Consider the following 17,603-nt stretch of genomic DNA (forward strand, 5'->3'; position numbering starts at 1 on the left):
TCAATTGTAACAAAGGTACCATACCACAACAAAGTGTTAATAATAGGGGAAACTGTTGAGCATGAGGGGGCATATTTGGGAAGTCTGTATTTTCTGCATGATTTTTCTGTAAACCTGCAACTTCTAATGAAAAGTTTGAAAGCATTTTAATAAAAGAAAAAATCAAGCACAAAGAGTTAGGAGACTCGCCCAAAGTTAAATAACTTTAAAAAAGGAAATGTTCAATTACCAAATACTATTCCTTCTTCCAAAGTTATCCTTACTTTCAAATAAATATTTTTTTGTGTGTTCTAACAGGTTATAGCTGCACCAAAGGAAGCAGGTAATGCTTCAGGTAACCTAAAATATCAGATAATGTGGAAGTCATTGATATCAAATACAGAAATAAATAATATGATTGTGGGACCAATATTTCATTCTTTCACCGTGTAAAAGAGTATTTACACACTCTTGAATTCAGGAAAAAAATGCTTTAACAGCACTCCAATAGCTTTGTGGAGTTTGCCCAGGATAGAATTTGAAGGGCAGATGATTTACCTGTATAGAGCCAAGAGGTTGATGTCATATGACTTGGTGAAAGAGAAGATAATGCACATAAATAAATAAAATGGAGTCCTTGAGCAAAGAATATATATTTGAATGATAGACTACATGAGCCCAAGCAAAGTTTCTGAGCAAAAAAATGTTCTAAATTCAAAATATATGATTGTGCATACCTATTAGTTTAAAAATGAGCACTTATTTCCAATATTTGAGTATTTATTTATAAAAAATTAATAAATATACATGTCCTAATATAAAAACATATTAGGTACATTATAAACACAAAACACTTTTTAAAGGTAAGATAAAAAGATTAGAAACAAACCTTCTAAGATAGTCTTCCAACACCAATGGACTACCAGGCACAGTTCATAGAGTTCATCACCCTACTTTGAAGCCACTGTTTTAAAATACTTATAAAAATACAAAGCCAAGGGCAATAACTCTTATTATCTGGAAAACTCCTGAATTACTTCCTTCTCCTTGCTAACGAAGACGTGCCTTTGTTGTCCAGGGCAAATCCATTAATACTCTAACAGTGAAAAGTCAGAGAATGGGAAATGCACAAAAAATCTTGGATAGTGGTAAGAAGCTACAGCATGTAAATGATCCAGAAGCAAAATGATTTTATTCAATTTTTTATCTAAACTGTGTCCTCTATAATTGCTGTGATTTACAGGCTCAGTGCTTTAACTCACATGCTGTTTCTGGCCATAAGAAGGAACTGAGTAGTCATTAGAAAACTGTCACATAAATAGCCACTTACCAGCTCACCTGGGGACTGCAATGTTGAGCAAGTAGTAAAGAAGGCCAATTTAATTTATTTTACTATTTGTAAACTCCCTGAGGAAAGGGGTGGGCTGGTAAATTTTCTGAACTCTAAACCATTAATTATCCACACAAGATCAGAAAAGAGTCAGAGAGAAGTCAAAATGAATAAACTAAAAACTTTTATAATCAGCTTTGTAATGGAGAAGACATATTCAGATAAAGCTAGGCCTCTTCTTTCCTTAAATTATACAGGAACCCCAACTCAAAAATAGTAAAGTTTATCAGTTACATGCATGGTCAGTTAAATGCATGTGCCTTGACATCACTGGTGTAGTAAGTCACTAGTTGAATAACCCCAAACAATTTACCTCTATAATTTTCCATGTCCTCATTTGCAAAATGAGCATACTAATATTTACTACCTTATGGGTGTGTGGAGAAGATTAAATGATGTAAGGTATTTGAAGTACTCACTTAGCATAGTACTGGGTAAATGTTTAATAAATGGATATTTTAATATTATTAGAGTTTAAGGCCTGGTATGGAAGTCAACAAGGGGAAAGAAAGAGGATGTTATTATGGGCAAATATATTTCAAAGTGATAACACCACTTTAAGGCCAACTGCTGTTCTTCTAAGGATATCTGAGGAACATTTTTGTCCCTTAATTACTTTTGTGAATACTATGGTTTTTAATCAGCTATCTATTCTTGGAAACCAAGAAGAGAAAGTTGGTTTTCTTATCACCAGAAAGGATTTCCCTTCCTATGTTTCTAGAAGCCTAGTTAGCTGTCACAGAAGTAAGAAACTGTACTTCAGTGTGAAAAAGGCCCCAGGGGCTACCAAGACCAGCAGAAAAGGGGAAACATACATTACCTGTGCCCAATGATTTTTAAATACAATCATGCATGTTTCCGGGTCAACTCCCTGCAGACTCACAGCCTGCTGGAGTTTGCTTTCTGTGGCAACCGATGACATCATAAATTTTATAAATCAAAGCTTCTAAGTCATATTTAATTTTCATGAAAATTTGGTAAGCAGTTGCTAACTTTCAAGTATCACATTAGAAATGTAATATCTTCGATATTCACTGTCACCTTCAGAAACCTGTAAAGACAATAACAAAAAAAATACACTTCATTATGCTCTCATATTAAATAACACCAATTATTAAATTTATATCAAAGCATAGACATACATTGTCAAAGTCCAACACAGAACAAAATATCAATAAAATAGATAATTCTACTCAATCTGAAAACTTTCCTATTTTCTCTCACCTTGTTTCTAAACATACAAAACAATATGACATACCAAAGCTACAATCATAAGCAATTATTGGGTTTATAACACAAACCATCACCCTCCAAATTATTATTCTAAATCACTCAAGTCTATTTTCTACAATAAAGATACTAATATAATTACAAATTATACAAAAGAGCTTCATAACGCATCAGTAATCAAGCAAGAAACTGCAATAGCAATGTTTATGAATTTAAAAAAAATACCTACTAACTGGAAAGCCATTAGTAAACAGCAACAGAAATAAATGGCTTGATGCAACTTGGAAGAGTTAGAAACAGTACCAGGACTTCTGGATCCAATATTATTGAATACTTTTTTTTCTGGCCATGACAGTCATAATAGAATTGAAAGCATTCTTAGTCATTTTGTGGCTACAACTAAGTTAAGGTTTCAAGAACTTCTGAAAAATAAGGGAATTCCAAATGACTTTCACAAATAAGAGACAGAAATGATAAATCAAAAACATGATAGTGCTTATTATTTCACACTTATAAATGAAAAGTGAATTATGTGGATAAAATATGAAAATAGTCTAACTACAACAAAGCCAGTAGGAGTGAAAAGATATTGAGCTACGTATGATCCAGCAGTGTGGTGCTAAACCTCTGACAAAAGAAATTTGATAGTGGTATTATCTCACAGTTTGGTCAGACCGTAAGACTGGGTACAGATAATAAAAATTTTTTTTTTAATGTACAGATTGGAAAGAGCACATAGAAAAGTAATAACATCACAATTATCAGAGCACAGGAAACAAACTCCATGATAAAAGTTTCCAAACATATAGTACCAAAAGAAAAAAAGAAAGAAAAAACCAGGCTCTTTTCAAATGCATGTATGTAGAGTATCACAAGGAGTACAGTGATCAACTACTCCTCTCAACAAATAATAGAATGTGAGAAATGGGGCTTAAGGTGACGATTCAGGTTTGCGGGGAGTAGAATTTCACTGGGAAAAAGTTAAATAACATTCATAATAAGTACTTTTGTACTTATTCAATATTAAAGGATCTTTAAAATTTTTTTAGGACATGAGAACAGAAAACAAAAATTATTTCATAAAGGAAAAATTTTTTAAGGAGAATGGAAGAGGATAAAGTCATTTAGAAAGAGGACAGCCCATTAAAAGGAGGACTGTACATGTTAAGTACTTGATGGAAACATTTTGTGTAGCTCTCCTATAACTGTATTTTATTATTAAAATGGCAAATTCCCCAACCCTATAACTCAATAATAAAAATGGATTGTTTTCAAAAAGACACTGTCCACTGCTACCCACAGTTCTTTGCCATAACTGGCATGTTTCATTGTATCCACCTGGTACTTTAAAAATCAGGAATGGTCTCCCCACATATGCAGGGTACATATTCTCCAGTCCCCACAATCCCCACCACTCCCTATGGTCCTACTGCCAGCCTCCTCACTTCATTTAGGTTATCTGTTAGCCCTTGGAGACATTAAAGTGTACAGCCCTGTTTTAAGCGATAAGAGATAAAACAAGGTTCTGAGTCAGCTTCTTCATTGTCCTAAACACTGTTTTTCTAGGAAAATGTCGAGGCCTTTTATTCAGATGATATAATGACAGTAATGAGGAAAATCAGAATGTTCTAGTTTACCAAAGTTGAAAAGCTAAATATCCCTTAAGACCCCTTCCAGCTCCAGTAATTTAGATTCTTCCTCAGAGGTACGAGGGCAATGTATATCATGTCAATTGCTTATAAATCAAAATTAGAAACATATGCTATTTAAGATCCTTCAAATTTGGTCTCAAAAGGAGCTTATATATAATCTTATCACATAAAAAGACTGCAGTACAGAGAGAATAAATATCTTGGTCAAGGACATAAACTTACAAGTTACTTTTGATCCCAGTCCAGTGCTCTTTCTAGGAATTGGTATTCTCCCTTCTGCTGACTATAATCCCTGGCCCTGTGTCCTTCAGGAATCTGTTAACTCTTGGAGGAAAGTGTATCTCTCTTAGTTTATGGTTATCCAAACCAATTCTTTTGGGGGCATATCCCAGATACTAAATCTTTCTTAAACACAGAAACTACAATATAAAGAAAATGTGGGTGAGAAAGGCGGAGTTTGAAGGCAAGTAAAGTAAGCCAAGTGTGAGAAAGGTAAAGCCATGCCAGAAGATCCTATCAATGAAAATACTACCCAAAACACCCAGAGACCAAAGAGTTGGATATTAGCAATCTCACTGTTACTTACATATTATCAGAGTATTAAAGCACAGGCATGTCCCAAAAGCAATATAAAACTGAAAGAGAGAGATAGCTCCATACTTGTGAAATATTCTCTAAGGACTTATTTCCTCAAACACCAAGGTTTTCAATACATTTTCTATAATTTCCTGTCATCACCCTATACTATTTTTTTTGCAGCCATTCCAAGCTTTTGATTTTACTCTCCGATCTGCAATCCAGGGAAGAAAAAAGGACGAAAACAAGCAAAAACGTGTGAGTAGGTAAAAGAGACTGCAATCACTAAAATGTATGTTTGTGTCATGAAGATGGTATCATCAGACATTTTTCCTTTCTAGCCCTCTGTTCTCTTCAGCTTACAGTACCTGAAGCTGGGAATGGTTAGAACAAAGCTTGCCAATTTCACCACATGTTCAGCCTGTTCATCCCCTAAATATGCACATGCACATCAACTTGAATTCCTGCTTGAGAAAGAGCTCTATAAATTGTTTCAGCCCCTAAAGAGTGATTATTTTTGCCCCTTCAAAAATCCACCAACACCAAAAAATACCTAGAGGATTCTTTTCCCAACAGTAGTTGAATATGATTTTGTGCTACAGTTGCTTAGTAGAGGAATAGGAAATATATGTATAAAAGCCTGATATTTCAGCTCAGTCTACACTACACAGGAAAGAGAACTGACTACATGATTTCCAAAGATACTGAGTAGTCACACTTACATATTTCATTAAAATTATATATAAAGTACTTTCTAACAATAAGGAAATACAAATCATATTGAATCTTGTTAGAAACAGGGATTACTGATAAAAGAACCGTATGTATTTTTTTTTTTACTATGTCTTCAAAAAAGTTTTAGGTCATAGTAAAGTCACATATAGATTATAGAGAACTCCCATATACACAACACCAACCCCTTCCCCCCTTCCCCAGCAATGATCTTTTTACATGTGGATGTTTTTATTTGCTCCCTTTGTTAAAAGTATCTAATATTTTTTATTACTATGAAAAATACAAGCATAGGTTTTCATGGTACATATTATTAAAAATACCACATAATCATAAAAGTTTAGATTCTACTCATCTAAAGCACACCTCCTTTCCAATGTAAAATTTCTTCAACCTTATTTCCAAACAGACAATTTATCTAATTTCAGACTGCTTTGGAATGCTATAACCCTTCAGGCAGCTCTAAATGGTCAAAGTCACATTTTTTCCTGACTACCAATGACTATATTTTTATATAATTCCTCTTCCACAATCAGTTAAACATTTCAGTATTTAATTATATTATCTCATTCAAGCCTTCAAGTCTTTTATCTATTTAAATATAACATCTTCTAATAATTTAGTATTAAAAAATTGCTTAAGGGAAAGAAATGAGAAGGCTATCTTAAAGGGAAGCAGAGTAAAAGAACATTTTTACTAAGAGAAAAGTGATCACATTTGCAAGTCTCACTGGAAGGAACAACTGAACATGGAAAATCTTCAATCCATGAAAAGATTTTGATTGAACAAGAACAGAAGAAAGAGATAAGTATATAGCTAGCGGGGAAGCGGATTTGGTTCAACTGAGAGAGAGTCCGCCCAGGTGGTCCAGGGTTCAAATCCAAGGCCCCCTGATCCATGTGGTGAGCCAGCCCACGCGCAGTGCTGATGCGCACAAGGAATGCCATGCCATGCAGGGGTGTCCCCCGCGTAGGGCAGCCCACGCGCAAGGAGTGCATTAGGAGAGTCGTCCCACATGAAAAAAGTGCAACCTGTTCTGGTGTGGCACCACACACAGAGAGCTGATGCAGCAAGATGACACAACAAAAAGAGACAGAGGGAAGCAAACTTGGCCCAGTGGTTAGGGTGTCTGTCTACCACATGGGAGGTCCGCGGTTCAAACCCCGGGCCTCCCTGACCTGTGTGGATCTGTCCCACGAGCAGTGTTGATGTGCGCAAGGAGTGCCCTGCTACTCACGGGTGTCCCCGCGTAGGGGAGCCCCACGCACAAGGAGTGCACCCCGTAAGGAGAGCCGCCCGGCGCGAAAGAAAGTTCAGCCTGCCCAGGAATGGCGCTGCACACACGAAGAGCTGACACAACAAGATGACACAACAAAAAGAAACACAGATTCACATGCTGCTGACAACAACAGAAGCAAACAAAGAAGAACATGCAGCAAACAGACACAGAGAACAGACAACTGGGGGAGGGGAAGGGGAGAGAAATAAAAATAAATAAATCTTAAAAAAAAAAAGAGAGAGAGACACAGGTTCCCAGTGCCACTGACAAGAATACAAGCAGACACAGAAGAACACACAGCGAATGGCCACAGAGAGCATAGAGGATTCCCATTTTTCCTAACCCCTACCCCTATTCCCACACTCTTCCCCATTAAAAACATCTTTCTTTAGAAACAACAACACACTCTTAACCCATGGATCAAAGAAGAAATCACAAGGGAAACTAGGAAGTATCTTGAGGTGAGTGTAAAAAAAACACAACATACGAAAACTGATGGGATGTGTCAAAGGCAGAGCTCAGAGGGAAATTTACAGATCTAAATCATTACATTAAAAAGATCACAAATCAGTAGCCTAACCTCACATCTAGAGGAACTACAAAAAGAAGAACAAACTCAACCCAAAGTGAGCAGGAGGAAAGAAATAAAGATTAGAGTGAAGGTAACCGAAATAGGAAACAGAAAAACAGAGAGAATCAACAAAACCAAAAACTGATTCTTTGAAAGTATCAATGAAATCAACAAACCTTTAAGAAGACTGAAACAGGGAAACGGACTTTGGCCCAGTGGTTAGGGCGTCCGTCTACCATATGGGAGGTCCGCGGTTCAAACCCCGGGCCTCCTTGACCCGTGTGGAGCTGGCCATGCGCAGTGTTGATGCGCGCAAGGAGTGCCGTGCCACGCAAGGGTGTCCCCCGTGTGGGGGAGCCCCACTCGCAAGGAGTGCGCCCATGAGGAAAGCCGCCCAGCGTGAAAAGAAGGAGCAGCCTGCCCAGGAATGGCGCCGCCCACACTTCCCGTGCCGTTGACGACAACAGAAGCGGACAAAGAAACAAGACGCAGCAAATAGACACCAAGAACAGACAACCAGGGGAGGGGGGGAAATTAAATAAATAAATAAATCTTTAAAAAAAAAAAAAAAAAAGAAGACTGAAACAGAGAGACAGAGAGAGAGAGAGAAGAAATCAAATAACCAAAATCAAAAATGAAAGGGGGAATTGTGCCTTACAGAAATAAAAAAGAATTATAAGAGGATACTACAAATAATTGCATGCCAACAAATTAGATAATCCAGATGAAATGAACAAATTCATAGAAACACACAAACTACCTAAATTGACTCAAGAAGAAATAGATTATCTCAACGGACTAATAATAAGTAAGGATTGAATCAGTAATCAAATACTCCAAACCAACAAACAAAAATTCAAGCCCAGTTGACTTCATTGGTGAATTTCACTAAACATTCAAAGAAGAATTAACACCAATCCTGCTCAAACTCTTCCAAAAGCTAGAGCAGAGGAAATATTTCTCACTCATTCTTTAAGAGCAGCATCACTCTAACACCAAAGCCAGAAAAAGAAAATTACAGACCAATATCCCTTATGGATATAGATGCAAAAATCTCTAACAAATACAAGCAATCTGAATCTAACTGCACCTTAGAAGAATTATACACCATGATTAAGTGGGATTCATCCAAGAAATCCAAGGGTAGTTCAACATAGGAAAATCAATTAACATAATACACCACAAAAGAACAAAGGACAAAAAACATATGATCATCTGAATTGATATAGAAAAGGAATTTGACAAAATCTATCACCCCTCCATGACCAAAAAAAAAAACACCAGAAACTCAGAAAATCAGAAATAGAAGGGAATTTCTTCAATATAATAAGGGCATGTATGATTAACCCACAGCTAACAACATACTCAACAGTAAAGACTGAAAGTTTTTCCTCTAAGATCAGAAACAAAACAAGGATGCCCACTGTCACCATTATTGCTTAACATTGTCTGGGAAGTTTTGGCCAGAATACTTAGGCAAGGAAAAGAAATAAAAAGCATTCAAATTGGAGAGGAAGAAGGGAAATCTTCCTTACTTGCAGATGACGTGACCCTATACAAAGAAAATCTCGAAAAATCCACAACAAAACTCCTAGGGCTCAGAAATAAATTCAGTAAAGTGGTGGGGTATAAGATCAAAATGTTAATGTAAGAAGTAATTCTGTACGCCAACAATGAGCTACCTGAAAAGGAAATCAAGAATACATTTCTGGCGGCAGACTTGGCCCAGTGGTTAGGGCGTCCATCTACCACATGGGAGGTCCGCGGTTCAAACCCCGGGCCTCCTTGACCTCTGTGGAGCTGGCCCATGTGCAGTGCTGATGCACAAAGAGTGCCCTGCTGCGCAGGGGTGTCCCCCACGTAGGGGAGCCCCACGCCCAAGGAGAGAAACCCAGCGCCAAAGAAAGTACAGCCTGCCCAAGAATGGCGCCACACACATGGAGAGCTGACACAACAAGATGATGCAACAAAAAGAAACACAGATTCCCATGCCACTGACAACAACAGAAGCGGACAAAGAAGAAGACACAGCAAACAGACACAGAGAACAGACAACCAGGGTGGGGGTGGGGAAGGGGAGAGAAATAACAAAAAAAAAAAAAAAAGAATGCATTTTCATTTACAATGGCAACTAAAAGAACAAAATAGCTAGGAATAAATTTAACCAAGGATTTAAAGGACTTATACATGGAAAACTATAAAACAATGCTGAGAGAAACTAAAAAAGAGTAAAATAAAAGGAAAGACATTTTGTTTTCATGGATTGGAAGACTAAATATTATTAAGATGTCAATACAAGAAGCAGACTTGGCCCAGTGGTTAGGACATCCGTCTACCACATGTGAGGTCCACAGTTCAAACCCCAGGCCTCCTTGACCCGTGTGGAGCTGGCCCACGCGCAGTGTTGATGCGTGCAAGGAATGCCCTGCCACGCAGAGGTGACCCTGCGTAGGGGAGCCCCACATGCAAGGAGTGTGCCCCATAAGGAGAGCCACCCACCGCGAAAGAAAGTTCAGCCTGCCCAGGGATGGCGCCACACACACGGAGAGCTGACACAACAAGATGACACAACAAAAAGAAACACAGATTCCCGTGCCACTGACAACAACAGAAGCGGACTAGAAGAACACACAGCAAAAAGACACAGAGAATAGACGACTGGGGGGGGGGGGGAGGGAAGGGGAGAGAAATAAATAAATAAATCTTAAAGAAAAAAAAAAAAGATGTCAATACATAAGGTAATCTCTTCTGGCCCTTATATTCTTTACACCAAAAGCATGAGCAACAAAAGAATAACAAATGAGACTTCCTCAAAAGTAAAACTATTGTGTATCAAAAAGATCATCATTGATAAAATTAATAGACAACCAACAGAATGGGGAAAGTAATTGCAAACTATATGTCTAAGAAGGGCTTAATGTCTGGAATATATAGAGAATTCCTCTAACTCAACAAAAAGACAACCAATCCAATTTAAAAATGCACTAAGAAGTTGAATAGACATTTCTTCAAAGATGATAAACAGATGGCCAATAAACCTCTAAAAACGATGCTTGATACCATTAGCCATTAGGGAAATGCAAATCAAAGCCACAATGACAGACCACCTAATACCCACTAGAATGGTGGCTACTGTTTTATTTGATCAAGGCTGCCAATGCAAAATGTAAGAAATGGGTTAGCTTTTAAAATGGAAATTTACTAGGGTAAAAATCTTACAATTCCAAGGCTGTGAAGATGTTCAAATAAAGGCATCATCACAGATGCTGTTTCACCAAAGGTCAGCTACTGGCAATCCTGGATTCCTGCCAAGTAGCAGGGAAAAATAGGGGCCAGACTCTACCTTCTCCTGTAGGCTCACTTCCTCCCCAGGCACATGGGTGAACAGGCACATGGCTCTTCTATCCCTGGGCCTGGTCTCTCCAACTTCAGGCTGCTCTGCTGCATCCAGCCCCCAGCCTCTCTGTTAGCCTCTCGGGGTTTCCCTGTACTTCCGCAGCTACAGGTGATCCTTGAGCCCTCTCTCACATGGTAGGATAAAAATGGCAGCTCTCTTACTCTGTGTGTCTCTGCCTATTCCTCCTGTTTAGATATGACTCCAGCAAAAGGACCAAGACTCATTTTGGGTCATGCTTCACTGAAGTGCTCCAATCAAAGGCTGAATTCAATCCAATCTAAGGGTATACATCCCCACATGAATAATCTCCAAGAACATGATTCTTCTGGGATTCACAAAAAGCTTTAAACTGTCCCAGCTTTTTTTTTTTCCTAAATAGAAACTAACAAGTGTTGACAACAATGTGTAGAACTAGGAACCCTCATATATTGTTGGTGGGAATATAAAATAGTGCAGCCACTCTGAAAAACAATTTGGTAGTTTCACAGATGAAACATAGAATACCATATGACCTGGCAACCTCATCAGTAGATATATACCAAAAGAATGGAAAGTAGGGGCTCAAATAGATATTTGTACACTGATGTGTTCACAGCAGATTTATAAGAACCAAAAGGTAGAAGCAACCCAAGTGTTTATCAATGGATGAAGAGATAAACAAAATGTGGTATATATACATAAGGGAATGTTATTCAGCCATAAAAAGGAATGAAGTTCTGATGCATGCAAAAACACTGATGAAACTTGAACATGTTGAATGAAATAAACCAGACACAGAAGGAGATATACTGAATAACTTCACTATTGAAATAACTAGAATATGCAAATTCATGGTGACAGAAAGTAGAGTACAGGTCTCCAGTGTAGGGGTTGGTGAGCAGGGTAAAGGGGGAGTCAATAATTAATGAGTAGGTGCAGAATTTCTGTTTGGGGCAATAGTTAGGTTTTGGTAATGGATGGTGGTGATGGTAGCACAACATTGGAAATGCCATTTTATGCTTGAAAGTGGTTAAAATGGGAAACTTTCTGTTATATGCATTTTACAATTTTTTTAAAAAGGGGGGACACAGGTAGCAGAGTCCTAAAGATAAAAGAGAAGTAGAGCTGAGTCTTTTCATAGTAAGTTACTAAATCAGAAGTAAGTTATCTCACTTGACAAAAAAATATGGCAATCTCCCCCAGTTTCACCCTCTTTCCCTCTTTTTCCCTCCTGTTACTTCTCTGGTTGGTTTGTGGAAATGGTTAGAAAGTTTAGGTGGATTTTTAAAAGTTTAGAGGAATAGAGTTTCCTAGGGATGTGATAAGAAAGTGCCACAAACTGGATTTTTGTCTCAGAGTTATGGAGGTTAGAAGTCCAAAATCAAAACGTTGGCAGAGCCTTGCTTCCTCTGAAATCTGTAGGATTCTGGCAGTGGCTTGTCATCAGTCCTTGGTGTTCTTTGGCTTGTGGCATAACTCAGTCTCTGCCTCCATCACATGGCCATTTTCTGTATCTAGATTTCCTCTTTTTACAAAGCCACCAGTCATACTGCATTAGAATCCACCCTGATGTAATCTGGCCTCATCTTAACTAACAACATCTTCTAAGACCCTCTTTCCAAATAAGACTACTTTCATAGAACCTGGGATTAGGACTTGAACATATCTTTTGGGGAGACACAATTCAGTAAGTAACACAGGGTAAGGCCTAGTAAGAGTTTAGCTCAGTTCCCTCCAAACCTGAAAGTCTAAAAACTTCACGTCCTACCTTGGGGACTTGAGCTTTGCACTGAGAACTCTAGTTCTAGCTCTAATCCTGCTTAGAAAGTAAGTAACTTGGACTAAATGATGATTTCTTAGGTCTTTTCCAGCTCAAACGTCATTATTTTATGTACTTTATTAAAGAGATACTATGACATGACTGGGGACCAATGTTAGAATAATGGGGGGGGGGAATAATCATATAATCATTAAAGAAGAATAATGGCCCTTGTACAAAGATCTTTGTAAGGATTCTAGTTGTAAATGAGATTTTCTCTGTACTTTTTTTACTATTAAAGTATATTTTGTTTAAGGAACCCACAGCACAAGAATCTACCATCTCAAATATAATTTCATGGTTGTTGTTTTTCTCTTTTTCTTTCTTTGCCCTTTTTTCCCCTGAACAACTGCCAGTAGAAAAATTCGTTATTTTATAATGCAATTTGGAATGCCCCAAATTGGGTACTAATAACATTTTTAAAAGTCTATCACTGTAAATGTGCTTATCATGTAAAATTCCATCTAAGGGTAAACACTCTTCAAATATTGGGAATACCTGAAGAGAGGGGAACCTTGTGCCCTAAATTATAACTAACAGCAGTACAGGGAAATCATTTTGGGTCAAAGTGCCTCACACAATCTCTGCTTAGAGCCAAATAAAATCCGATAAGACCTAAATCCTCACTGGGCTCTAATCCTTTGGCCCAGTTTCCTTTTCTAGCTTGTCATCATATCACATGGCAATATTTGTCTGTGAAAAATAAAGCAAGCATCTCCTACAGTTTGCCCTAACCCTCCTTCAACTTGCCATACTCTGACTTCTGATTCATTCATTGTTAAATGTCTATCATGTCAGTAAAGCAGTATCTTATTTGTTTACAATAACTTGTAGGTGGATCAGTTAACAAAAGAAGGTGTGCACAAAGAAAATTCTCTCAGTACACACATTTCAAATGGTTTCAAGCTTTGATAAATGTACACTTCAAAGTAATAACAAGACTGCAGAAAGCTGTTAATGCTATGAAATAATCACACCACATTTTGCACCCTAATTTCACAAGAACAAACCATCATCAAGGTCAGACCCAAGTGCAATGCAAATGACAGGTAGGCAGAATAAATGGAGAAAGAAAAATTAAAATTAATATTCAAATTCATACCTGAAAATTGTTTGGGGACTTAAGACTTGTTTAGGATACTAAACTCTACAAACAAGGGTTTGGAATGCAAAAATTATAGCTTTTGTGAATTATATGAGTGCTAAGACATCAGCCTATCAGTGATGAAATGTAAAAGTTTCTTATACACATGGAGCGATTTGTTGAAACATGACAACTGGACCATTCTTGGGACGAGTCTCCCAAATGACCAGTCCTTGTAAATCTTGGTAGTATAGTCCATCCTTTCACAACACTACTTTGTTGAAAACTATTAAGGAACAACTCAGTTAAGATATCTACAACAAAAACTTAAAATTCAACCAAGGTAAATGCAAAACTAAGATTATCAGACAACTTCTGTCAGATAGTACTTTAAAACAGAGGTTTGAGGTAAATGTTCTGAATCCCTCTAAGAAGAACTCTAATGCTCATGAAGTTCTTCTCAATAAATATTCCCGTAAAAAATACATTGAAGTTTTTGACCAACATGTCTTGAGCATTCATCCTGGAAAAGGAGGTGCCTTTGGTAAATTATGCTGGTTAGTCTAATACCTGTCTCTTCATAGCTATATCAATACAGAATTAGTTCCCACTGCCAGTCCTACAAATGTCTTCATATGAAAAATTTCAGATATAAGACCTGCAGTGTAAAAGGATGTGATGATTATCTTTTGGAATAACAAATGAAAAGTCTCCTTTTCAACAAGGTTCTTTATCCATGCATGACAAAAGAAGTACTAAATGCAATGAGTTAAGTGAAAATGAAATTTCTTATACATCCATGAATATCATAAATTGTGGGCATATTTTAGTGGAAAGAGGAAGCCACAGTTTTCAGCCAATTCTCAAAAGAGTCCAAGAAACAACTGCCTTCAAAAAAGTTTAAAAGCCACTTTAAAGATGCATTCATGGTAAAAACACAAAGAGTTCCAAAACAGAGACTAAAAGCTGGTTCAAATTCTAAGAATATTCCTGAAGAGATAGTTGTAGAAATGTGGTGACTTCCATGATAACACAAAGTTCTATTTCAGAAATTCATGGGTTGTTTCAGCACATGGATAACTGTACTCTTGAATAAGGCACCAAGGGATTACTACCAAGCACCAACTAGCAATGCTATTGCTAAAAAACCTTGACCAAAAGGGGAAAAGGTAAAGACAAGTGAGTTTATATTGCTAAGAGACTTCAAAGTGAGTCAGGAGGTCATTCCAGAGGTTACGCTTATGCATGTCTCAGCAGGATCTCACTGACTGCCAAATTAGACACCACCCCAAATAGTAGGGCTCCTGAGGACTGTGGAGACACCCAGGTACTTTGGTTAGGACAGACAGCTCATGAATTTGGTGCCTTGCCAGTGGGCCCTACTTTGGGGTTTGTGTTCTCCAGTGAGACAGAACTGAACTCAATTGTAGTTTCCCTACACATAGCTCTTCTGTGCCTTCTATTTGAACCTATAGTTGGTGCTGGAATTGGTAGGTGTACATCCAAGACACTTGAATCTTTGGACTGTCTGTGTGCCAGCTGGGCCCTGAGCCTCAATGGAGCTGCAACACCTACTCTCCAGTTCATCTGACTCACCCAGGACAACTAACAAGTAGGTGATGATGGACAACTACCATATCAAAGAACCGAGAGAATCTGTAACTGCAAGCAAGAAAGTCCCATCCACTGGCTGTATGGGACTGAAGGCCCCTCTCAATAAGAGGTGGAGTGGACCTTACCATCCCCAAATCCTCAGGATCGGGAAATGAACTATGGACTAGAGTGGACTTACTGGTATTCTACTATAAATTTATTGTGATTCTAGCAACGGAAGAATTTATATATTGATGTGAAGGCAGTGGCCACTGGGAATACTGAAGTCAGGGAGAGGGAAACCAGGTATAATAGAGGGGCATTTTAGGGACTTGGGAGTTGTCCTGGGTGGCACTACAGCGACGGATGCAGGCCATTGTATGTCTTGCCATAACCGACGGAATTGTGTGGGACAGAATGTGGACTGTAGTCCATGCTTGGTGGCAATACTCCAAAATGTGCTCATCAATTGCAATGAATGTACCACACTAATGATGTATGTTGTTAATGTGGGTAAATGTGGGTGGTGTGGGGAGCGGGGTATATGAGAATCCCCTATATTTTTTATATAACATTTATGTAATCTAAATATCCTTTTTTAAAAAAAAAATGCTTTGAAAAATTTTATGGCTGGCTAAGTACCTCTTCTCCTACCCCAAACACTGCAAGGTGAGATGTCAGATGTACAAAGTGTTAGTACTTATTATAATGTTAGCAACAGACTTAGAAGTCAACAACTGGCTTGTCTCCTAGAACATGATTCCATGCTGATTAGGCCAAAGCCAGAGCACTTTTCTCCACCATGTATGAAATGGATCACAAGTAGAAGAGGTGGTTGCCTTTTGTTCTATATAAAGAAGACAGAAGTGGAGTAAACCACTGGTGTTTGCACATCATAGATACAGGTAACTTGCCTTCAGGAGGTATAATAATATAAACTATGTGGTACTAAGAATATGACTTGAAGTTCTAATTTCATATTTATTGAAATTAGAATACAGAAATAATGCAAGACTTCCTTATATGTAAACAGAATAACCCCTCTAACAAATGGTATGCTGTTGTATCAATTGAAAAGACTATTTTTTCCATATGTATAAGTAGATGAAAGATTTTATAAGTATATGGTAAAAACCTACTGGTTTAAAGTAGTTTACCACTCAAATATTTAATATTGATAAAATTTAAAAGTAGGATATTTTAGAAGCACTAAAAAATTTCAAGGGGAAGAAAAATTTAACTCAGAATCTCTTCCTCTTGAGTGAGAACTATATATAAAGCCTTAAAAGTATAGAATCAATGTCAACATTTACAGATATCAAGAGGTGACTGTTATGAGAAGTAAAAATGGATACATCTGATATACCCCAGGTGGGAACATAAACTGATATTCTATCTATAAAGAGCAATTTGGCAACATTCTTCAAAATTAAATTTGATCAACAAAACCACTTCTGTGTATTTATTCTATGAATAACTTTCATTTTACAAAACAACATACTGAATAATGGCAAGAGTTGACACTCAGAGAGCACTGTGTGCCAGCTATTATTCTAAGTGCTTTATACCATTAACTCATTAAATCTTTTCCATAATCTAGTGAACCAGTATTCTCCTCTTTTACAGATAAGGAAAATAAGGCACAAAGATATAAAAGGTATTGCCTTATTAAGACCACACAGATATCATGAGGTCTGACTCAGACTGTCAAGTCAGACCTCAGAGAACATGTTCTTAACCAGTAAGTACCCATCACAGTTTGTATTGTTTATAAATTCCAAAAATAAATACTGGATTGTGTTTGTAAACTAGTCTGTTCCTCTGGGCATATTAGATTGTATCAGATTCAGAGGTTTCACTTTTACTTTATTAAATCAAGATTAGGGCTTTATTTGACCATGTCATTAGGGCAACTTGGTTTGAGTCATCACCGCCCCACACACACACCTCCTTTAGGGGCTATATAAACGGATGCTCAATCAAAGACAGGAAAGTAAATATACAGAGGAGAACACAGTGGGTTTAGTTTTGGACACTGGAGCCCCAGGAAGAGAGCTGAGCCATTCACCTGATAGTTGGCAGCTGAAGAGACCAGAGCCCTGAACAACTGAGAAAGCCGGGAAAGAGCAAACCTAGGGAGAAAGATGAGCCTTATACTAGCTCACAGTTGAGAACAGAAGGAGCTGGGACCACAGAGTCTGAGGAGGAAGAGGAAGGCTGAACCCTCACAGAGATCGGCAGTCATATTGTTCCATCACATGGCAACAGGCTTTGGTGAGAGAAGTAACTTACTATTTATGGCCTGGTAACTGTAAGGTTCTA

At 37.7% G+C, this 17,603-nt stretch overlaps 1 protein-coding gene across 1 annotated transcript in view; it reads right to left on the reverse strand.

Moving 5' to 3' along the window:
- The window catches only part of FHIP1A (FHF complex subunit HOOK interacting protein 1A), a 345,875-nt gene that overhangs the window by 111,561 nt on the left and 216,711 nt on the right, over window positions 1-17,603 (reverse strand). The window contains exon 3 of the mRNA XM_004469803.4: window positions 2,190-2,420. Coding sequence (XP_004469860.2) covers window positions 2,190-2,294 — 105 coding nt within the window. The 5' untranslated portion in view covers window positions 2,295-2,420. The remainder of the gene's footprint in view (window positions 1-2,189; window positions 2,421-17,603) is intronic.

This window comes from Dasypus novemcinctus, chromosome 1 (genome assembly GCF_030445035.2).
Source record: "Dasypus novemcinctus isolate mDasNov1 chromosome 1, mDasNov1.1.hap2, whole genome shotgun sequence".
Classification (NCBI taxonomy): domain Eukaryota; kingdom Metazoa; phylum Chordata; class Mammalia; order Cingulata; family Dasypodidae; genus Dasypus; species Dasypus novemcinctus.